This window comes from Panthera uncia, chromosome D4, assembly GCF_023721935.1.
Source record: "Panthera uncia isolate 11264 chromosome D4, Puncia_PCG_1.0, whole genome shotgun sequence".
Lineage (NCBI taxonomy): Eukaryota > Metazoa > Chordata > Mammalia > Carnivora > Felidae > Panthera > Panthera uncia.
Genome location: NC_064807.1, coordinates 48,796,755 through 48,820,474, shown reverse-complemented (window position 1 = coordinate 48,820,474; position 23,720 = coordinate 48,796,755). Strand labels below are relative to the sequence as shown.

Below are 23,720 nucleotides of genomic sequence, written 5' to 3'. Positions count from 1 at the left end.
GATCAATTGTTTTGGCGGGACAAAATACGATAAGGAAAATCGTGTAAATTTTTTCCTTAAGCTGTTCAGAGCCGCATTATTGTAAAACGTAACAGACTGTCAACAACCTAAACACCAGCACTTGATTATCAGGTAAATAAATTGAGAAAGAATACGGCGAAGTACTAGACCCAAATAGTTTTAGAAGTGAAAAGGAAACATGCCTAACAATTACTGTTAATGGGGAAAAACAAGGAGGCACAAGACCCTAGGTACAATTCCCTAAAATACACTTCAAAAAAAGATTCCCCGCTGATAATAATGATGATGAGATTTTCCCTAAGTTCTCTATTCTTCTAACGTTTTAGTGTCATAAATAAAAATTGGAAGACAAATGAAAAACGAGAACAAAAACTACACCTTTACCTTACTGTGTATTTGTATACGACAACATTTGAAAGACGGTCTCAATAAGGCAAAGAGCTCTTGTAAAGCTCCACGTTCCGTCCTTTGCAGAGGCAAGGAAACCCGAACGTGACCCGACAACCTGCGAGTCTTTGAACAAACTCAAGCCAACCTTCACGGCTCGCCCTGGAAGCTCGGTGGGTCCCGGCACGCCTTCCAGAAACGCCTCCCGGCCTCTGCGACGAGGCCGGAAGTGACGCACAAGCTGCGACGCCCGCGCTGGCAGTCCGCTGCCGCCGCCGCCGCCGCCGCAGCCGCCGGAGCGCGCTTTAGGTAGCTTCAGAGACGGCGGGCTTTCCCTGGATGGTTGCAGCAGGAGGATCATGACGGGGAAGAAGTCTTCCCGGGAGAAGCGGCGTAAACGAAGTGGTCAGGAGGCGGCCGCGTCGCTCGCGGCACCGGACCTGGTGCCCGCCCTCGCCAGTAGCGGCAGTGGAAGCACCAGCGGCTGCGGGAGTACCAGCGGCTGCGGGAGCGTCACCTGCTGTGGGAACACCAGCTTCAGTGGAAGTGTCACCGGCGGTGGGAGCGGCGGCAGCTGCTGGGGCGGGAGCAGCGTGGAGCGCAGCGAGCGCCGGAAGCGGCGGAACACTGACTCATCTTCCAGCGTCTCGGGGTCCCTGCAGCAGGTGCGTGCGCGTCCTTTTCGCTGCTGTCTGAGCGGCTGCATTCTCCCAGGAAGGCGGACGGAAGGCTGGATGTGACGGCGGATGGAGGTCTGGTTGTAGCTCAGTTAGCGCTGCGACCGCGAGCTTCCACCCGGTCTTGAGGTTCATTTTCCTAAGTACCGGTGAACCGCATACTCCCAAGTCTTTAAACTTAAAGTTTCTGATTTGCCGATTGTCTAGCTCTTTGCGTTTGGCCCCTTCCACTCCTGTGGCAATCTGTCTGAAAAGTATGGGTCGAGGGCTAGCCTTCAATGCCCATGAGAGTCACGCTTTACTTCTCTCTTTATCTTCACCTTTTAATAGATAATGATTAACTTCACAATATAGAATGAGAAAATTGAGGCTCGAAGAGGTTTATGAACTTTACCCACAGTCATAGTTTATTAATAACACTTAAATTTGAATCCAAAATCTGATTATAAAAGCCATGTTCTTCATACTTTAGCTATCTATCAAGATACCGCCGTTTAAAAAAAAATTGCTCAGGGACGCCTGGGTGGCTCAGTCGGTTAAGCGTCTGACTTCAGCTCAGGTCACGATCTCGCGGTTTGTGAGTTCCCAGCCTCACATCGGGCTCTGTGCTGACAGCTCAGAGGCTGGAGCCTGCTTTGGATTCTGTGTCTCCCTCTCTCTCTGCCCCTCCCCCACTTGTGCTCTCTCTGTCTCTCTCAAAAATAAATTTAAAAAAATGGTTATAAGACAAAAGCCTGAATACCTAAACTTCATACAACACAGAAATCAAGAAGTCAAATTGCTGGGTCAGATTTTATGCATTTAAAAAGATTTGGTAGAGGGGCGCCTGGTTGGCTCAGTCATTAAACCTTGGACTCTTGATTTCCTTTCAGGTCATGATCTGTTTGTGGGTTCCAACCCTGTGTTGGGGTCTGCACTGACAGCCTGGAACCTGCTGGGGACTCTCTCTGTCCCTACCCCACCCACTGGCTTTCTGCCTCAAAATAAATAAACTTAAAAACAAAAACAATAAAAAGTTTTGGCAGGTACCACTAAATGCTTTCCAAAAAAGGCTTTACTGATATATAGTCTAAATATTACAAAAGAGTACCCATTTTTGCAAATATTCATTATATCCATTTTTGAAAAATTTGTCAGCTTAATGGGTGAAATTGATGCTTCATGTTTTATATACTCTTGATTAATAGATTGAACATATGAATATTTTATTTACCATTGGATTCCTTATTATGTAAATTGCATATACATATCCTTGGGCCATTTTTCTTTTTGGTTATTTTTAGCTTTTTTTTTTTTTTAATTCATTTTTGAGAGAGATCACAGTGGGTAGGCAGAAAGAGGGAGACACAGAGTTTGAAGTAGGTTTCAGGCTCTGAGCCATGGGCACAGAACCCCACACGGGGCTAGAACCCGTTAAGTGTGAGATCATGACCTGAGCTGAAGTGGGCCCCTCAACCGACTCAGCCACCCAGGTGTCCCAGTTATTTTCAGCTCTTTACTGATAAGTTCTGAATCTTTCTACATAAACTCTTGGTTCTAATCTTCTGTGTAAAGTATACTACAAAAGTTACTACAATTGTGTCTATGGTGTAACTGAAGTTTTTTATTTCTTTGTGGTCAAGGCTAATACTTTCCTTTGCCTTCTGAATTTGTGTGTTTAGGAAGATCTTTCCAGGGGCGCCTGAGTGGCTCAGTCAGTTAAATATCCTTCTGACTTTGGCTCAGGTCCTGAGCTCATGGTTTGTGAGTTTGAGCCTCGTGTTGGGCTCTCTTGCTGTCAGCACAGAACTCGCTTCAGAGCCACTGTCCACCCCCCCACCCTTTCTCTCTGTCCTTCCCCCACTTGCACTCTTTCTCTCTTTATCTCAAAAATACATAAACATTAAAAAAAAGAGGAAGATCTTTCCATATTCCCTTCCCAACCTGTCCTAAAACTATTCTTTATTTTAATATTTTTAAACATTACATCCTTATTTATTTTTTAAGTTTATTGTTTTGAGAGCGAGAGAGCGTGGAAGGAGCAGAGAGAGGGAGAGAGAGGGAATCCCAAGCAGACTTTGCATCGTCAGCGTAGAGCCTGATGCAGGGCTGGAACCCATGAACTGTGAGATCATGACCTGAGCCTGAGTCAGACACTTAACCACCTGAGCCACTAGGTGCCCCTAAACATTACATCTTTAAATTGGGAGTTGTGGAAACACAGAAACCCATTTATTTTTATGCATTTTCTTGTATTTAGCCACATTATTATTAGTTTCAAATGACTTAGAAAAATTTGTGTTAACAGGGAGTTTTGTCTATTCTTTTTCAGCACTAATATTCATTATGTAAGACTTTTAGTGTAGTGTTTAGCAGAAGCAATGACAGTAGGCATTTTCTTTCCCATTTGTTTTTTTTAGTGGGAACATTTCTTTTTTTCTGGAACATTTCTAATGTTCACCCATAAGTATATTTGCCAAAGGTTGTGAAAGATACTTATCATCAAGTTAAGGAGATTTTCTCCAATTCCTAGTTCACTGAGGGTTGTAAAGTGTTATTAGATGCTTTTATGGCATTCTGTTTAGATAATCACATAGCTTTCCTCCTTTAATCTGAAAATGTAATTTTTGGTAAGTTGGTAAATTAATTCACGTTAAACTGTCTTGTAGTCTTGGAATAGATCCTATTTGGTTTGGTTATTGTACTCAGCTAGAATTTGATATTCTTTCTTTTGTGTTTTATGTTCCTAAGTTAAGTCAGCCTATGGTTTTTATTTGTGTAGACATCCTGTCTGCTTTTGGTATCAAGATTTTACTAGCCTCATGGATTGATTTGGGAAGCTTTGCATTTTGGGGATGTGTTCCAGAATAGTTTCTGTGTCTCTCTCTCTCTTTCTCTCTCCCTTTTCTTCCTTTCTTTCTTTCTTTCTTTCTTTCTTTCTTTCTTTCTTTCTGTTTATTTATTTTTGAGAGAGGGAGAGAGCACAAGCCGGGAATGGACAGAGAGAGGGTGGGGACAGAAGATACAAAGCAGGCTCCGCACTAATAGCACCGAACCTGATGTGGGGCTCAATCTCACGGACTGTGAGATTATGACCTGAGCTGAAGTTAGATGCTCAACCGATTAAGCCACCCAGGTGCCCCGTTTATATCTTTTTCTTGAAGATGTATCAGAACTGGACTATTGGACCATACAGCTGTGTGGGTCTGGTGAGTGTTTTAGGGGCAGGTTTTATTTATTTATTTGTTTTTAGTTTTTTTTCCCTCCAATTATTTGATAGTTATAGATCTATTCAGTTTTTCCACACCTTGTAGATTTAATTTTGGATATCATCATTCTTATCTTAATTGTTTCCATATCTTTTATACTCTTTATCATGATGAGAGGCCAATAAGCTACATATTGTAAACATTCGCATGCAGAACTAAACCCTAGTTTTAATTTATGAAGGAAAAAAGAGTTCAGTATATATTAGGCATGTAGAGAAGACCTCAGAATTCTGAATGCCATTATATCTGTTGTACATTGCATTCCCTATTATTGTTGGTAACAGCTTTATAGAGATATAATTCATATACCATATAATTCACCTCTTTCAAGTATACAGTTCACTGGTTTTGAGCGTATTCATGGAGTTGTACAACCATCACTGTGGTCAGTTTTAAAATACTTTCATCACCCCCAAAAGAAACCCAATGTGAACCTTTCAGCTCTCATCCCTAATACTCACTGCTACCACATTCCATCGCTGGGCAGTCACTACTTCCTATCTCTATAGATCTATAGATTTTCCTGTTCTGGACATTTTATGTGAATGGAATGACATTTCAGTGAATGGCTGTTCCACAATTGGTTTTTCCATTTTTCACTTGATGGACATTTGGATTGTTTCCACCTTTTGGCTATTACGAATAAAGCTGCTATGAACATTTGTGTACCAGTTTTTGTGCAGGCATGTGGTTACATTTCTCTCGGATGTATATCTAGGAATGGAATTGCTGGGTCATAAGGTAACTTTTTGAGGAGCTGTCAGACTGTTTTTCCAAGCAGCTGTACCACTTTCTATTCCTACTAGCAGTGTGTGAGAGCTCCAGTTTCTCTACATCCTTACTAACACTTGAATTATTTTGTGAGCCATTAAAACAAGCTAACGTTCTTTACTTTTTCAGTCTAATTATCATAATAGTCTTTAAAATTGGCGTGTTTTTAAACGACTTTTAAAACAATTCTATTAGAAAATATAATAAACAGGGGCACCTGGGTGGCTCACAAAGTTGACGAAGCGTCCAACTTCGGCCCAGGTCATGATCTCACGGTTTGTGGGTTCGAGCCCCTCATCGGTCTCTGTGCTGACAGCTCAGAGCCTGAAGCCTGCTTCGGATTCTGTGTCTCCCTTTCTCTCTGCCCCTCCCCCCAACTTGTGCTCTGTCTCCCTCTGACTCAAAAATAAACATTAAAAAAAATTAAAAAAAAAAAGAAAATAATGATAAACATACCTGAACTATATAGTCAGGGAGAATTTTCTTGAAGAAATGCCTTTTGAATTGATATCTGAATTTGTTAATTTTAAGAGTATAAGATGGGGGAGGGGGGAGTGGGAGGAAAGACCGTTCAAGTGGGAACGGTACATACAAAAGCCCTGCGTACGTGAGGTGAAGGGAGAACAGGTTATATTTGAAGGCCCAGATAGGCTTTGTGATCCAAAGATCAGTGTGAATTCACTGGAAGGTTATAAATAAGGAGGATGAGTATATGTACATTTTATAGAATCTATTCTAATAACAGTATACAAAACAGATTGGAGAGACAGATTAGATGTAAGGCACCCAGTTTAGTAGCTGCTAAGGTAATCTAGGCAAAAGATGATGGTACCTTGGACCAGGATTATGGCAGTAGATTTGGAGAAACTGATAGATTTGGGAGATAAGAGGTAAAATTGGCAGAAATGTTTTAAATTACTTGGCTGCTTTGAATATGATTAAATTACATAGCATTTTTAAAATGAGCATAGCTCCTGATAAGCAGTAATACTTTATAATATTTATGATCTTTAACATTTTTGCTGCTGTGCCATTCTGTTTTATGAATTTAAGAATAACAATGCATACATAAAATTTTGAGTTGAGTGGCCTGCGAGAGTAATATCCTAATTCTTCAGAAGTCTAAAATTATAGTAGGTCACTCAATAGTGAGTATATTTTCTTTTTCTTTTTTTGATGTTGAGTATATTTCCTTTTATATGTCCTAAGGTGGTATTTCTTCGCTTAATATCACCTTATCAAGTTAAGTGTAGTTTGGAGAGTAATATCAAGGAATATTGAACAATTCAAAGTCCTTGTTAATGGCTTTAGGTAAATAATCTGTGCAAGCAAAGAATTTGGAAACATTTAACGAAGTAGTTATTAAATATAAATGTATGACATCATATACATTCTCCTTTATTTAATGGTTCATTGTCTCTTTTAATTTTAGGATACCAGATACCTTCTGCCAACTTTGGAAAAAGAATTATTCTTGGCAGAGCACAGTGACCTTGAAGAAGGTGGACTGGACCTGACTGTGTCACTAAAACCAGTTAGTTTCTACATATCAGACAAAAAAGAAATGCTTCAGCAGTGTTTCTGTATCATAGGCGAGAAGAAGTTACAGAAGATGCTTCCTGATGTGTTAAAGGTATTTCATTACATATATTATTGGATTATACCCAATGTAGAAATATATACCTTTTTTGTAGCTGTCATTTTACTTAATGTAAATTATATAATTGGATGTTTTCAACTAAAACAGGCTACTTCAAAAAGATTAAAAAAAGGGATTTTGGAGAACTATAAATGGCTTTGTATATTGAAAAGTTTGCCAAGAGGGGCACCTGGGTGGCTCAGTCAGTGAGCATCCAACTTCGGTTCAGGTCATGATCTCCCAGTTCCTGAGAGGTTCCTGAGTTCAAGCCCCATATCAGGCTGCTGGCACAGAACAGTTTTTGAATCCTCTCCCACTCTTTCTGCCCTTACCCCGCGCACACGCCCTCTCTCTTTCTCTCACAAAAATGAAAAATAAATAAATAAAAATTTGGGTAAGGAATGTATTGACCTTTTGGAAATAATTCTATTAAATGCAGGCAATTTTAGTAACTAAATTAGAGGTATAATGATTCTTTCTGGTGCTTTAGGAAATAATAATTCTGCTGTGTAACAGTGCACAATATTGGTTGGCAAAAGCTTATATTTCATTAAATTCAGAAATATTTTCATATATTCATGGTATTCTAATTTTAGAGTTGTGGAAATAGGGCTTAGGATCAAAGATGTTTAGAACCAGCACTTGAGTATTTAAATCATTAGAGGAATTACCTAACAAATAGGCTGTTATTAAAAACATCTGGGTACCTGACTTACTCCTTAGTTTGTTCTTTCCTAACAAACTTGACTTTATTTTCATTAAGTGTCTGTAAGTTATAACGTTTACATATTAATTGGCCCGTTTTTCAGATTTCATCTCAATGAAAAGATTTATCTGGCTTTTAATTTGTTTTAATGTAAGATTTTGCTAACCAGACTTTTTTCTTTGTAATTGCTGTTTTCCAGTTTACATTGGTGCTATATTACATAAGTGTATTTCTTTTAATGTCATTTTCTTTAGAACTGTTCAATAGAAGAAATTAAAAAGCTGTGCCAGGAACAGTTAGAACTACTATCTGAAAAAAAAATCTTGAAGATTCTTGAGGGTAAGAACATATTTCTACACTCTGGTAACTTATTAGTTAATATAATATTTAGCATAAATCCTAGGTTATTCTTTTTTTAACTTGGATATTTAATTTCATTAAAGTAATGATAATCATTGGATAATCATTGAGTAATTTTACTTCTGTTTGTACTTTGAAATATAGTTTACATATCAGAATAGCATTTCAAGAATAGACTTTTTGTTATCATTTTCCGAAATCAACTGTGTAGGTAAGAGCATAAGTTTGTACACAATAATAAAATGAAATGAAAGATTTTACCCAAAACACTGTAAAAAATTATTAATTATTGAGATAGCTTTTCTTGAAATAATTTCTTATTTTCTGCTTTATGTTCTTATGGCTTTTAATTGCCTGTTGTATACTGCTTTTGCTCTAATAAGACCTGGATGCAGAATGGGAAGAATTTCTTGGAGATTACCTACATTTATCTGTCTGCCTGAAGTATGACTCTGTGACATTATTAGCTGTAGAATTTTAGATTTTCAAGCTTTTTTTTTTTCTTTTGGAACTGTACAAGGATTTTAGCATTAATATTACAAGAGAAGAAGCAGAAAAATGGAGACACTGGATTCCCAGAGATAACATCTTTTTTAAATGTGAAATGGTTTAATGGGGTGATGTGGCTGGCTCAGCTGATAGAGCATATGACTCAGCGTTGTGAGCTTGAGCCCCACGTTGGGTATAGAAATGACTTGAAAATAAAACCTGAAAAAAATATAAAATAAAAAATTTAAAATGGTTTAATGGAGTTTGTAACTTTGCTAATAGATGTATCCATCTGGTTATAGTCTGTAAGTATACACACACACACACATACATCTATAAAATAGATAAAGGGAAGGCAATTAGAAATACCTAATAAAGCACCGAAAAACTCATTTTAAATGTAAGCAATTAAAAACGTCCTCTCATCAGTTACAAAGTTCTTTAATTTGCATCATTTTTCTGGATGACACTTTGTGTAATGATTAAATTGTTCTGACATTTTATAAGTATGCGTTCAATAGTTTATTTTATTTATAAGGTGACAATGGTATGGACTCTGATATGGAAGAGGAGGCAGATGATGGCCCTAAGATGGGATCTGATTTAGTCAGTCAGTAAGTTAAAAACTTTCATTTCCGTTTCAAAATTTCTTTGTTGTTCCTTCAGTGATTTCTTACCTCAAGAATGTGATTGTTTTTCTGTGTTGTATTTATATAAAATGATTCAACAGTGTAGATTTGTTTACTTACAATAATTGAGTTTGGATTAAGATGATTTTCTTAAACTACTAATCATAGATGTAAAACAGTGATGCCGGCCTGCAGCTGAATCACTTCTGTCATTTGGAATTTGAATTAACTACTAGTGATACCCACTATTTATTAAGTACTTTCTCTACCAGGTATTGTGTTAGTAGTTTAGAACACTTTAACTCACTGACTTCTTCTAGTACCTGTTAATATCAGGTGATAATTGTCACATTTCACAGATGAGATAGTAAGGTGGTTCATTTTATATAGGTACATAAAATTTGACTATTGTGATGATAAAAAACACCCAGAGTTTTGGGGATGCTAATATAAGCCTTTTTATTTTGGAAAATTTCAAACTTACATAAAAGTTGAAAGAATCATACAATGAAATCAGCAACATTAACATTTTGTTATTTTTGCTTTCTCTCTATCATTTTTTTTTTTTCTCTCAGAGCCATTGCATTAGTTTGTTAGGACTGCCATAGCAAAATATCATACACTGGTTGACTTAAAGAAAAGTTCATTTTCTTATAGTTCTGGAGGCTGGAAGTTCAAGATCAAGGTACTGGCAGGGTTGGTTTCCTCTGAGGCCTCTCTTCTTGGTTTGCAGATGGCCACTTTGTTGCTGCTTCTTGACTTGTTTGCCCTTCTCTCTGTGTGTCCCCTGGTGGCTCTCCCCGTGTCCTGATCTCTTCTTTATAAGGACACCAGTAAGATTGGATTAGGGTGCACCATAATAGCCTCATTTTAACTTAATTACCTCTTTATTTTTTTTAAATTTTTTAATATTTATATTTGAGAGTGAGAGGAAGAGAGAGAGCACGCTAATGGAGGGGCAGAGAGAGAAGGAGACACAGAATCTGAAGCAGCTTTTAGGCTCTGAGCTGTCAGCACAGAGCCGGATACAGGGCTCGAACTCATGCACTGCGAGATCATGACCTGGCCGAAGTTGGACACTTAACCAACTGAGCCACCCAGGTGTTCCACTTAATTACCTCTTTTAAGGTCCTATCTCCAAAATAGTCCTATTCTTTTTTTTTTTTTTTTTTTTAATTTTTAAGTTTATTTTTGAGAGAGAGATAGCAGGTGGGGAGGGACAGAGAGAGGGAGAGAGAGAATCCCAAACAGCTTCTGCACTGTCAGCGCAAAGCCCAGAGTGGGGCTTGAACTCACAAAATGAGATCATGGCCTGAGCCAAAACCAAAGCTGGACGCTTAACTGACTAAGCCCCCCAAGTGCCCCCAAAGTAGTCATATTCTGAGACACTGGGGTTGAGGCTTCAACCTATGAATTTTTTAGTAGAGGGAAACATAATTAAGCCCATAAATCTGGGTTTTTTTAATTGAGTTAAATTTTATTTTATTAATTTTTTTATTATTATTTAAATCCAAGTTAGTTAACATATTGTATAGTAATGATTTCAGGAGAATTTAGTGATTCATCACTTACATATAATACCCAGTGTTCCTCCCAACAAGTGCCCTCCTTAATGCCCATCACCCATGTAGCCCATCCTCCCACCCATTAATTTTTATTTTAGAGAGAGAGAGAGAGTGAGAGAGCAAGCAGGGGAGAGGGGCAGAAAGAGAGAATCTTAAGCAGGCCCCATGCTTAGCATGGAGACTGGTGCAGGGCTGGATCCTACGACCTTGGGATTAGACCTGAGCCAAAATCAAGAGCTCTTTGCTCAACTGACTCAGCCACCCAGGGGCCCCACCCATAAATTATTTAAAAATAAGTTGCAGATGTCATAGCATGTCATGCTTAATTCGGTATGCGTTTCCTAAAAATAAGGACTACTACATAGCCACAATACAATATCACTTTAAAAAAATAAGCAGTAATTCAAATAATGTCCTCTAATATATTGCCCACATAAAATTTGCCCTATTACTAAAAAAATATTTTATAGTGTATTTATTTATTGTAATTAATGAACTGATTCTGATCCAGGATCCAGTTAGAATTCATGTGTTTCATTTGACTGTTAGCATATCAAAGCTGAGTTTAAAGGGAGGGTTTAGATGTGAGAAATAAAAGCTTAATGACTATCCTGGGAACTTAGTGCACATCTTAAAGGAATTTAAGAAATAACAAAGTAGGGGCACCTGGATGCCCCTACTCGGTTGAGCCTCTGGCTCTTGATTTAGGCTCAGGTTGTGATCTCAAGTGTGGAGCCTGCTCAGGATTCTCTCCCTCCCTCCCTCCCTTCCCCTCCTGTACTCTTGTGCATGAGTTTTCTCTCTCTCTCTCTCTCTCTCTCAAAATAAATAAACATAAAATAACTTTAAAAATAACAAGTTAAGCCAAAAGAAAGTTGGAAAAATGAAACAAACGAATGTAAACATTAAAACTAAAGAAATAGTAAGCAAACAAAAGGATGAGTAAGTTATAAACTTGGTCTTTGTAAAGACCAGAACATAGATTAACTCCTTGGGTTAAGGAAGGACATCAGTGGAGAACAGTTATAATTGAGATTAGGAAGAAAGAAGGAGATAATATCATAATTATAGATAGGTGTGAATTCATACACAGCATTGTATAAACAAAGTTGAAACTAGCAAATGGATGATTTTCTATCACAATACAAATAAACCAAGTAGACTTTCTGTAAAAGTAGAAAATTTGGAGATTAACAAAGAAGAAATTAGAAAGTGAATAGGGATCTACTGTTGAAAAAACTCCAAGACAAGGTGAATTCACAGCTGAATTATTACTTAATAAGTCAAAACATGTAAAGTGTTTACAGCTAATAAAATATTCAATAATGCCTTCTGTTGTTATTTTCAAACACGTTACACCTGTGTTATTTAAATTATTTAAGGCTGTAGGAAAAGGTGTAAAGGTCTTCAATTTACTTTAGGATTTCTGCATAGCTTTAGTACCCCAAATCTCATAAGTAGTGACGAAAAAGTATATGGGGGATTATAGGCCTTCTCACTTGTGAATATAGATGTAAAGATTGTAACTACATATTAGCATGTAGAATCCAGCGTTGTATGAAGTAAGTAGTTACACCACTGACCGTGTAGAATTTATTCCAGGAATAAATTTACAGGAAATTTAATTAGAAAGTCTGTTAGCATAATTCATATCAGCAAATTAAAGAAGAAAAATTATATGGTCTGATAAGTAGATACTAAAGAGGCCTTTGATAATATTCAGCAGTCATTTCCAATATAAGCTATAGGTAAAAAAGGTACCGTAGAAAACGATTCAGATACAATGAAGGCATTTGACCAAATTTAACTACCCACTTAGTGAATTAAAATGAGGACCTAGCCAGGAAGCCTGTTATGGCCATTAATTTTAAACATTTTCTAGCATTTCTAAACATTAAACATTTCTAGCAAATGCAGTTAGACCAAAAGAAAGATGGGTGGTGGAGAGTAATTAATTTTGATATGATAAACTTTGGAAGAAGAAATAACTGTATTTTTCTTTTCAGTTTATAAGATTATAAGTCTAGAATAGCTGAGAGATTCTAGGTTCTTAAAAAAAGACTAGAGGGCCGCCTGGGTGGCTCAGTCGGTTAAGTGGCCGACTTCGGCTCAGGTCATGATCTCGCGGTCTGTGAGTTCGAGCCCCGAGTCGGGCTCTGTGCTGACAGCTCAGAGCCTGGAGCCTGTTTCAGATTCTGTGTGTCTCTCTCTCTGACCCTCCCCCATTCATGCTCTGTCTCTCTCTGTCTCAAAAATAAATAAACATTAAAAAAAAAATTAATTAAAAAAAAAAAAGACTAGAACTTGATAAGATGGACTATATATAAGCATAAGAAAATCAACAACTGTTCCCTCTTATAGCAGAAGCATCTATAAAAAGAATACATTAAGCTTTTCCAGACAGATGTGTGTGTGTGTGCGTGTGTGTGTGTGTATAGGGTATGTATAGTTACATAAAAGCGATTTATTATAGGAATTGGTTCATGTGCTTACGGATGCCGAGAAGTCCCATGATCGGCTGATCTGCTCTCTGTAAGATGGAGAACAAGAAAAACTGGTGGCAAAATACAGTCTTAGTCCAAAGGACTCCAGAAGCCCAGAAACCAGGAGTGCCCATGTTCTAGGGCAGATGAATGTCTGAACTCCAGCAGACGGAGCTAATTTGCCCTTCTGCCTTGTTTATTCTAGCCCTGAAAGGATTGGATGATGACAGCTCAGGACTATCTGCTTTATTCAGTTCACCAGTTCAAATGCTAATCTCTTCAGGAAGCATCCTCACAAACACCCAGAACTAATGTTTTACCAGCTATCAGGCATTCTTGTGCTGTCACAGGGAACTAAAAAAAAAAAAAAATTCTCTTCATACAAATTACAAAAACTAGGATGTGCTTTCCAAATACATTTTATAGGAAATTTATGAAGAATATCCTGACATTTTACTAAAAGACAAAAATCATCTGAAAAAAATAGCATAACGTTCTTAAATTGTGTAGTCTATGATGGTGGTGCGTGAAGTTCTTAAATTAGACTAAAAACCCAGATCCATTTGGGTAAAGATACCAAAATTTAGATACATTTAAAAAAAAAAAATGCATCTGCGTGAGAATTTTTTTTTTTTTAAGTTTGGGTGTTAAATTATGTCATAAAAGAGTCAGTAACCAAACAGAAGATCTGGAAGAAATACTTGAAAGATACAACAATCCTAATAGTAGTGAAAGCTGGTTTCAGGACAAAAAGATTTATGCAAGACAGTTAAGGGCAGTTTATAATAATGTGAAATCCATAAAGATGATCTAACAGGAATATATGCCTTCCATATGCCACACATATGTGCATTTCCTGTATGTAGCTTTTATAAGGCAAAAACTACAGGAATCGTGATGTGAAACCAGAAGTGCAGGAGTAATAGGAACTTGATTTTATCTCTCTCATCTATCTAATGATAAATCAACTTGGTTAAAAAATAAATCAGGATATTGAACACCTAAATAAATTAATTGATATAGACCATATTCTGTATTCTGAAAACAGAACATATCTTCTGTGGACTATCCAGAAAAGTTGTTAATAAGTTTGGTCATAAAAGCTCAATAAAATTCTCAAAGAACTATTGTCCTGACTTTAGAGCAGTAAACTAAAATGAACAAAAAGGATGTGAAAACTCACTGCCTACATATTTTAAAACTCAACAGCTTTTAGGTTAAAGAGCAATTATAAACGGTCTAAAAACTAACAATAAATAAAAAACTAACCAGTTCTATGGGATACAGCTAAAGTAGTACTTGGAGGAAAATTTTGCCTTAAATATAGATAACTAATCCCCAAATTAAAATAAGTGAGCTAAGTATCAATTCAAGAAGTTAGGGGAAAAAAAAAGCCCACAGTGAAATAAACTTAAATGCATACAGATAAAATGGCATACTTAATTGTGAAAATCTGCTTGGTTTCTTTCTAAGATTGGATCAAACAAAAATACCTACTCATTACTCCTTTTCAGCAATGTACTGGAAGTCCCAACATGTTCAGTGAAGCAATAAAAAGAAATAAAAGTCACATAGATTAGAAGGAAAAAGTAAAACTCCCTATTTGCACAGGACTTAATGTGTTAATCTGTTGGGGTGCTATAACAAAATACCACAGACTGGATAGTTTATAAACAGAAATTTATTTTTTAGTTCTGTAGGCTAGAAGTCTGAGATCAGGGTGCCAGTATGATTGGGTGAGGGCTCATCTAGCCAGATTGCAGACTTCTTGTATTCTCACATGGTGGAAAGGGCTGTGAGATATGTGGAAAATGTTTTATAAGCGATACAATCTGTGTCTGGCCGGCTTGGTTGGTAGAGCATGCAGCTCTTGATCTGGAGACATGAGTTTGACCATGAAGATTAATATTAAAAAAAAAGAGAGAGAGCCAGATAATCCCATTCAGGAGATCTCCAGTCTCATGACCTAACCACCTCCAAAAGGTTTCACCTACTAATACCCTCAATGTCGAGGATGAGGATTTCAGTATATGAATTTTGGAGGGGACACAAATCTTCAGACCATGACACAAAAGCGTCTGTGTAGAAACATCTCAAGAATTTACCAAAAAAACTCCCAGAACACAAATATGGTAGACAGAATAGTGACTTCTCTCCAGAGATGTCTATGTTCTCATCTCCAGAACATAAGGAATATGCTAATTTACATGCAGAAAGGAACTTTGCTGATATGATTAAATTAGGAATCGAGATAAGATTATCTTGGATTAACCAGTTGGGACAAGTGTGATCACAAGAATTCTTTTTTTTTTTTTTTTTATGTTTTTATTTATTTTTGAGACAGAGACAGCATGAGTGGGGGAGGGGTAGAGAGAGAGGGAGACACAATTGGAAGCAGGCTCCAGCCTCCGAGCTGTCAGCACAGAGCCCCTCAGAGCCCGATTCGGGGCTCCAACTCACAAACTGTGAGATCATGACCAGAGCCGAAGTCAGATGCTTAACAGACTGAGTCACCCGGGTGCCCCACAAGAATCCTTATAAGAGGGTAGTAAAAAGATCAAAGGCATCCAAAAGAGATGGGATGACATAAGCAGAGGTTTCAATGATGTGCTTGGAAAGGAGTCACAACCTAAGGCATGTAGGGTGGCTTCTTAGAAACTGGAAAAGACAAAGAAATAAATTCTTCCTTGGAACCTCCAGAAGGAAGCATCACTACCTACACCTTGATTTTCCTGTGCTAAGACTTCTTTGGGATTTCTGAATTCCGGAAGAGTAACAGAATAAGCTCATGTTGTCCTAAGCCACTAAATGGGTGGTAATTTGTTACAGTGGCAATAGAAAACTAATGCAAGGTACCTGATTAAAATGTAGATCGGGGCGCCTGGGTAGCTCAGTCAGTTAAGCGCCGACTTCGGCTCAGGTCATGATCTTGCGGTCCGTGAGTTCGAGCCCCGCGTTGGGCTCTGTGCTGACAGCTCAGAGCCTGGAGCCTGTTTCAGATTCTGTCTCCCTCTCTCTGACCCTCCCCTGTTCATGCTCTGTCTCTCTCTGTCTCAAAAATAAATAAACGTTAAAAAAAAAAAATTAGGGGCGCCTGGGTGGCGCAGTCGGTTAAGCGTCCGACTTCAGCCAGGTCACGATCTCGCGGTCTGTGAGTTCGAGCCCCGCGTCAGGCTCTGGGCTGATGGCTCGGAGCCTGGAGCCTGTTTCCGATTGTGTCTCCCTCTCTCTCTGCCCCTCCCCCGTTCATGCTCTGTCTCTCTCTGTCCCAAAAATAAATTAAAAAAGTTGAAAAAAAAATTTAAAAAAAAAAAATTAAAAGAAAATGTAGATAGAAGCCAGAATTATAGATTGTTGCCTGGAGCCATAGAGAGGTTTTGCTGATTTAAACATGTAAAAATTTCAAATCGTTTCTAACGTTTAAAAACCAAGTGATATCCCACCAAAAATCTGTATTTTTTGAAAAATCAGGTCAACAACTTTTCCTAGGAGCGCAGAAAATTATTTGGACCTGAGTGTAGCTATTGTCTTTTTGTCTGGTATGTATGTATTTCATTGTGCTGCACAGTACTTCATTTGCCTGAATGCTTAATGTACAAAATATCTATAAAATGAAACTCTGATTGAAGGAGAAATACAGGAGAGCCAAAAGGTTGACGTTGGAACCAATTATGTCAGTTTGTCAGTGTCTTATCAACTGAGACATATACCTTTTTTCATCCCAATTTTAATGAATAAAAATAATTTCAAATTGGTCCAGCTAAAGTAATCTATGTTACTAAAATATATGAAAATTTGATACTTTATTTTAATGGGCGACCTATGTGCTTTTATTACAGTTTTTATTGGAAGCTTCTTAGGATTGTCTAAGAAGCTATAAAGTTACAATTTTCAATATAAGGTGTATATGTATGGGTATGTGTATGTATATGGTATTTAATATGCCCTATGTAAATTAATCTTTTCTTAACTACCAGAAATAACAAGAAGGCAGAAGTAGTAGTTGTAAGAAATTTTTGACAGTGTGTTACTTTGAAATTTGAAACTAATGAGTGTTAACTTGTAGCAATTTTTATAGAAATGAGATTTAGGAACTGTAAAGATAAAACTTCTGTAGTTTCTAAATATCTTCGTTTTCAAAAGGGTGAGGGATGGGGTTTTCACTTTAGTTCACCTTCACAAGTTTATGTTAACAGATAGTCCAAAAACCTCAGCATCTCTAGTTTTGCAGTGTTTTAGAACTGTTGGTATTATGACAAAATTTGTAAATGTTACAGATTATGACAGTTGCTTAACAATAACAATTTTAAGTAAATAAAGTAATAGAGAGGCCTGGCATTAGAGTGCTGTCTCCGTTTGGAATGTGCTAGAAAAAGCTTTATAGCTAAAATAGCACTAAAAATGAGGACAGGTATTAGCTCAGCCTATAATGTAAGATGATTATGCTCTAAAGAATATGTTTGTAATGATATTTAAATCTTCAATAGTGCAATAAAATAATCAGGATTGAAGTTTTATATATAAAGAATAAAAATACAAACACTTTAGGGAGATCTTAGCAGTATTTTAGAATTGCTCTCATAAATAACTTTTCATGAGTCTTAGGTTAATGTGTTTTTAGTGAGTGATATTGAGGGAGGATTTGGTGGAAGTGAAACTGTGTTTTCCTACAGATAATAAATATTGTTGAGATAATATCACAGTTCTAGAAGATAAAGAAATGAAAAAATCCAGGTTCTCAAAATAATGTATATCACAAAGTAGTTCCTATATGAGTGTTATGGAAATATTGTTCCTGGTCACTGCTACTTTCTTAGAGAATGGGCGTACTCTAAATTAGCTATTACTGGATTCCCATTTTGGATGATTAACTTAAAAAAAAAAACACAAGATATTTCTAAATAGGCTTTAGAGATTTTAGGTAGCACATAAAAATTGGACCATTTTATGTTCACTAGAATATTTTTTTTTTAATTTTTTTTTAACGTTTATTTATTTTTGGGACAGAGAGAGACAGAGCATGAACTGGGGAGGGGCAGAGAGAGAGGGAGACACAGAATTGGAAGCACGCTCCAGGCTCTGAGCCATCAGCCCAGAGCCTGACGCGGGGCTCAAACTCACAGACCGTGAGATCGTACACTGAGCTGAAGTTGGACGCTTAACCGACTGAGCCACCCAGGCGCCCCTGTTCACTAGAATATTTAAAACAGTGAATAAAATTAACATGAAATTGTTTTTATAAAATGAATAATTATTGGTAGGAATTATTTTAAATCTCCGTTTTTTTTATTACATCTGTTTTGTGCATCTCAAATGTGAATATTTTTTCGGGGGGGGGGTGGTGTCCCTGGGTGGCTCAGTCAGTTAAGTGTGTGACTCTTGATTTCAGCTCAGGTCATGGTGTTACACTTTGTGGGTTTGAGCCCCCACGTTGGACTCTGCCCTGACAGCGTGGAGCCTGTTTGGGATTCTCTCTCTCGGGCCCTTCCCCCTTAAAAATAAACGTAAAAAAATGGAATACATGGGTATTAAATATAAGTGGTTGAAAAGATCAAGTTGGCTGGTGGGAATGCAAACTGGTGCAGCCACTCTGAGAAACAATATGGAGCTTCCTCAAAAAATTAAAAATAGAACTACCCTACGATCCAGCAATTGCACTACTAGGTGTTTACCCAAGGGATACAGAGATGCTGTTTCAAAGGGGCACATGCACCCCAATGTTTATAGCAGCACTATCAACAATAGCCAAAGTATGGAAAGAGCCCAAGTGTCCACCGATGGATGAATGGATAAGATGTGGTATGTGCGTGTGTGTGTGTGTGCATGTGTGTGTATGTGTGTGTGTGTATATATATATATATATGTATGTATGTATATCCATATGTGTATATATGTATATATATGTATACATATATATATGTGTGTATATATGTATACGTATACATATATACGTATACGTATACGTATATATGTATACGTATACGTATACGTATATATGTATACGTATACGTATACGTATATATGTATACGTATACATATATACACACACAATGGAGTATTAGCAATCAAAAAGTGAAATCTTTAAATCTTGCAACTATGTGGATGGAACTAGAGGGTATTATGTTAAGCAAAATTAGAGAAAGACAAATATCGTAGGACTTCATTCATACAAGGACTTAAAGACAGAACAGATGAACATAAGGGAAGGGAAAGCAAAAATAATATAAAAACAGGGAAGGGGACAAAACATAAGAGACTCTTACATATGGAGAACCAACAGAGGGTTACTGGAGGGCTTGTGGGAGGGGGCTGGGCTAAATGGGTTAGGGGCTTTAAGGAATCTGCCCCTGAAATCATTGTTGTACTATATGCTAACTAACTTGGATGTAAATTAAAAAAAAAAAAAAAAAAAGATCAAATTGGTGTCATCTACTAGTTACAATGTACTGGTTACTATGTACAGTATACTAGATTTTAGTACATTGTAATAATTATATCTCTTAAATAGCTTTAAGCTATTCTACCCTTCAAAATAGCAGTAGCTTCCTGTTTACTGCTGTTAATGGTCACTTGAGGCTTAGGCACTTTAGTGAAGACAGAATGCAAGAAGAGTATAGTGCTTAGATGTAGGTGAGTTAAATGACTACTTTGCATTAATATATTTATTCTTGAAAATATTGAGCTATTCCTCTGGCTTGGTCAGTTGTCTTATTGAGAGCAGCAGCTAGAACTGTGCTGTGTGACCACTCTTCTGTTGCTGAACCTTAGCAGTGATGTGTGATAGAACTTTGATGCTGTATGTCAATTAGAGATTAACATCTGCTTTAGTTTTCCTACTGAGCTATCCTAACACAGCTACTACTGAGGATATTTGAAACAGGGCTCATGAGCAAATGGCTAAGAAAGAATTCTTGAGACATTTTTGCTGCAAAATGGTGGTTTGATTGTAGCACGAGGACAGGACCCAGGAGCAGAAAGAGCTGTTTTGGGATTGTGAAGAGTGACTGATTATATACTTTAAAGTTTGTGAAGAGAAGGGGGATAGAGATAAAGTAGGTTTCTAAGAAGTTTGGAAGTAAGGCTTTCAGGACCTTGAGGGGTTGACTGCTGTTAAGATAAGGTTACCTTTAGTCTTTAATAAAAGGTAAACATGAAGACACAAGATAGCCATGAAGTCCTTGAGGAAGGTCATGTCCTTCATGTTTCAGGTATCAGTGGGCTGCAAGCTGTAAGGAAATTTTTTTTAATACATTTTTTTTAATGTTTATTTACTTTTGAGAGAGAGACAGACAGACAGACAGGGTGTGGGCAGGGAAGGGGCAGAGAGAGAGGGAGACACAGAATCTGAAACAGGCTCCAGGCTCTGAGTTGTCAGCACAGAGCCCGACGCGGGGCTCGAATCCACGAATCGTGAAATCATGACCTGAGCTGAAATCGGACACTCAACTGACTGAGCCACCCAGGCCCCCAGGAAATTTAACTTAGACTACATTTCTCTTGCCTTTGTTTCCCTTATTGCTTACCACCTTTAGTTTTTAATGAGGGAAAAACATCCATGTCCTTTTTGATGAATTAGCTATCCAGTAGGTTCAGCTCATCAAACAGGCAATAGTATTCAGCCAAATGCTAGGTTTTCAGTAAATGTCAATAAAACTGAACTTGTTGGGAATAAAAGAATCTTCCACAAACTACTGTTACTAAACTTCAGAGAAGTAAAGTATTTGAGGTCTCCTGGGTGGTTCAGTCAGTTAAGTGTCCCACTCTTGATACTGGCTTAGGTCGTGATCTTGACATCATGGGATTGAGTCCTGCAGTGGTTTCTGTGCCCAACAGTGGAGCCTGCTTGGGATTCTCTCTACCCCTCATCCACTTTTTATTTGTCTCAAAATAAATATTTAAAAAAAAAAAAAGGAAAAGTATTTGAGCAAAATTTACGGTGCTCTGGAGCATTGGATTAATGGGCAAAATAATACATAAGTAAGCATTTAAAAAAATTTTTTTAAAAATGTTTTTATTTATTTTGAGACAGAGAGAGACAGAGCATGAGCAGGGGAGGGGCAGAGAGAGAGGGAGACACAGAATCCGAAGCAGGCTCCAGGCTCTGAGCTGTCAGCACAGAGCCCGATGCGGGGCTCGAACTCGCAAACCGCAAGTTCATGACCTGAGCCTAAGTCGGACGCCTAACTGACTGAGCCACCCAGGCGCCCCATAAGTAAGCATTTTAATCAGTGAATAAAAAAAATAGGTCTCAGGTAGACCCAAGACTAGAGCCTTTTGGGAATGATGCTCTTCAGAAAATGACCTGTGATTCACCTGACTCACACGACCCGTTTATGCTTTGTACCAATTACTTGTGTGTTTAGCTCTGTTGTGGAAAATTTTATTGTACAGTGAACCTTCGCATACCTAACCCATTTGTCCCCTTCCATATTATTTTAAAACCCCTCCTCCCAATTTCTTCCAATTTGATAACTGAAGCAGATCTTGATCTTGACCCAGTTACCTTTTTTTGTGTGTGTGATTTTATAGTTTTTTTTTTTTGTTTTTTGTTTTTTGTTTTTTGTTTTTTTTTAAGTTAGATAACATATAGTGTAGTCTTGACTTCAGGAGTAGAATCAAATGATTCATCACTTTCATACAACACCCAGTGCTCACCACAACAAGTACCCTCCTTAATGCCATCACCCATTACCCTCCCCAGCCCCTAACACTAAGTTCTCTGTACTTAAGAATCTCTTATGGTTTGCCTCCCTCTCTGTTTCTGTCTTATTTTTCCTTTCCTTCCCTTCTGATCATCTGTTAAGTTTCTCAAATTCCACATATAAGTGAAGTGTGATATCTGTCTTTCTGTGACTGACTTAGTTTGCTTAGGATAACACCCTTGACTTCCGTCCACATTGTACAAATGGCATGATTACATTCTTTTTCATTGCCAAGTAGTATTCCATTGTATATATACACCACATCTTCTTAATCCATTCCTCAGTTGATGGACATTTGGGCTCTTTCCATAATTTGGCTATTGTTGCTGGTGCTGCTGTAAACATTGGGGTATATGTGCCCCTTCACATCAGCACTCCTGTGTCTTTTGGATAAATTCCTACTAGTGCAATTGCTGTTGACCCAGTTATTTTTAAATGTTAAGCAGATTGGCACCTCTCCAGAATCTCTAGAACATTCTTTAGAATGGGAGGAAGTGAACTTCTCACAGGTCTCAGATGGGATCTTCAGGTGAATTGCAACTTTATTTCCCCATAAAGAACTTTGAGGGACTTGGGAAGCATTGTTTGTGGTTTTGTAACTTCTCTCCACACAAGACAATGAGTATTCTTTGTGTTACAGAAACCTAATTAAAAAAAAAAGGTTTTTTTTAATGTTTATTTTTGAAGGAAAGACAAAGCATGAGTGGGGAAGGGGCAGAGAGAGAGGGAGACACAGAAACCTAGCAGGCTCTAAGCTCTGAGCTGTCAGCACAGAGCCCAACTCAGAGCTCAAACTCCCAACCATGGATCATGACCTGAGCTGAAGTCAGACCCCCAACCTACTGAGCCACCCAGGCGCCCCCAGAAACCTAATTTTTAAATTGTATCTGTTGTCATTTTTATTGTCTGTCAGTTTACTGCCTCATCTTGCTGCTCAAGGACTTGGTTAGATGTTAGCAGGTATTTTTCTTTTTTCTGCTATTTCCTTATCACTATTTTAAAGTTAAGTTTTTCTTAATCACTTAACTGATTCTCTTTGTATTAATTGCCCTTTCTAGTTCATTTGAAAAATAAATTCACTGATGTTCACAGTGTGCTAATCTCGTTGTTGATGACTGTCTCCTAATATCTCTAATACATGTGTGAACTTGTCTAATACACGTGTGAACTTCAAATACTCCATTTGAAGTGTTTGCTTACCAAGAGTCATTCATGTTTGTTTCCAGTTCAGTTATGGTAGTTGCATAATTTAGTTAAACATATAAACAGAGGAAATACCAATATGAAAAGAATAGTTGATAAGTTGATTGCTTTGAAAAACTCAAAGTGGAGTTATTAAAAAAGTTACCAGTTAGCTATGGGATAACAATTAAAAGTTTGGGGAACATTGAATAAATATAAAGGCTAATTTTTTTTGCACTCAGATTTTTGCACCTTAAATAAGCCAAAAGTAGAAATAGTTTATGTGACTAGGATGAAACTGACCTGTGTTCTGTGAATTCACAATAAAGGTAAGGCTGTGGCCTTAGATGCAAAGATTGGTGAAGGAAGGTAACAGTTCTGTTTTATGTTAACCTAAAATGCTTCAATTATATATAACTTAAAGGTGCTTCCCTGTGTTAATAAGATTTTTTTTTCCAGGCAAATGACATTACTTGTCTGAGTTAGAAAAAAGGAATTACACTGTATTAGGTTTGTTTTTGTTTTTGTTTACTTTTATTATGAAAAGTTTCAAGGGTATAGAAAAGTACAGAGAATAATAGTGTAATGACACTCCCATATACCTATTGGCTAGATTTAGTGATTATAGCAATTTTCAATTTTCCATTTTGCTTCCTCTTTTTTCTTGAAGTATTATAAAGTGAATTATAGTAATTTTGAATATTTGTGTGAATTTCCAGAAAATAAGGACATTTTCACACATAACCATGTATCTAGTGTCTCTTATTTAAGAGCTTATTTATTTGAATGCATGTACATAGTACAAAAGTTTTTAAAATATATAGTGAAAATAAATCTTTTTCCTTTTACCCATTTCATCCC

General features: G+C 37.4%; 1 protein-coding gene across 1 annotated transcript in view; it reads left to right on the top strand.

The window, feature by feature from the left end:
* Nucleotides 1–677: 677 nt before the first annotated feature.
* CAAP1 (caspase activity and apoptosis inhibitor 1) overlaps nt 678–23,720 on the top strand; it is a 52,365-nt gene continuing 29,322 nt past the window's right edge. Inside the window, exons 1-4 of the mRNA XM_049622646.1 lie at nt 678–1,073; nt 6,537–6,737; nt 7,704–7,788; nt 8,837–8,912. Of these exons, the coding sequence (XP_049478603.1) occupies nt 768–1,073; nt 6,537–6,737; nt 7,704–7,788; nt 8,837–8,912 (668 nt within the window). The 5' untranslated portion in view covers nt 678–767. The remainder of the gene's footprint in view (nt 1,074–6,536; nt 6,738–7,703; nt 7,789–8,836; nt 8,913–23,720) is intronic.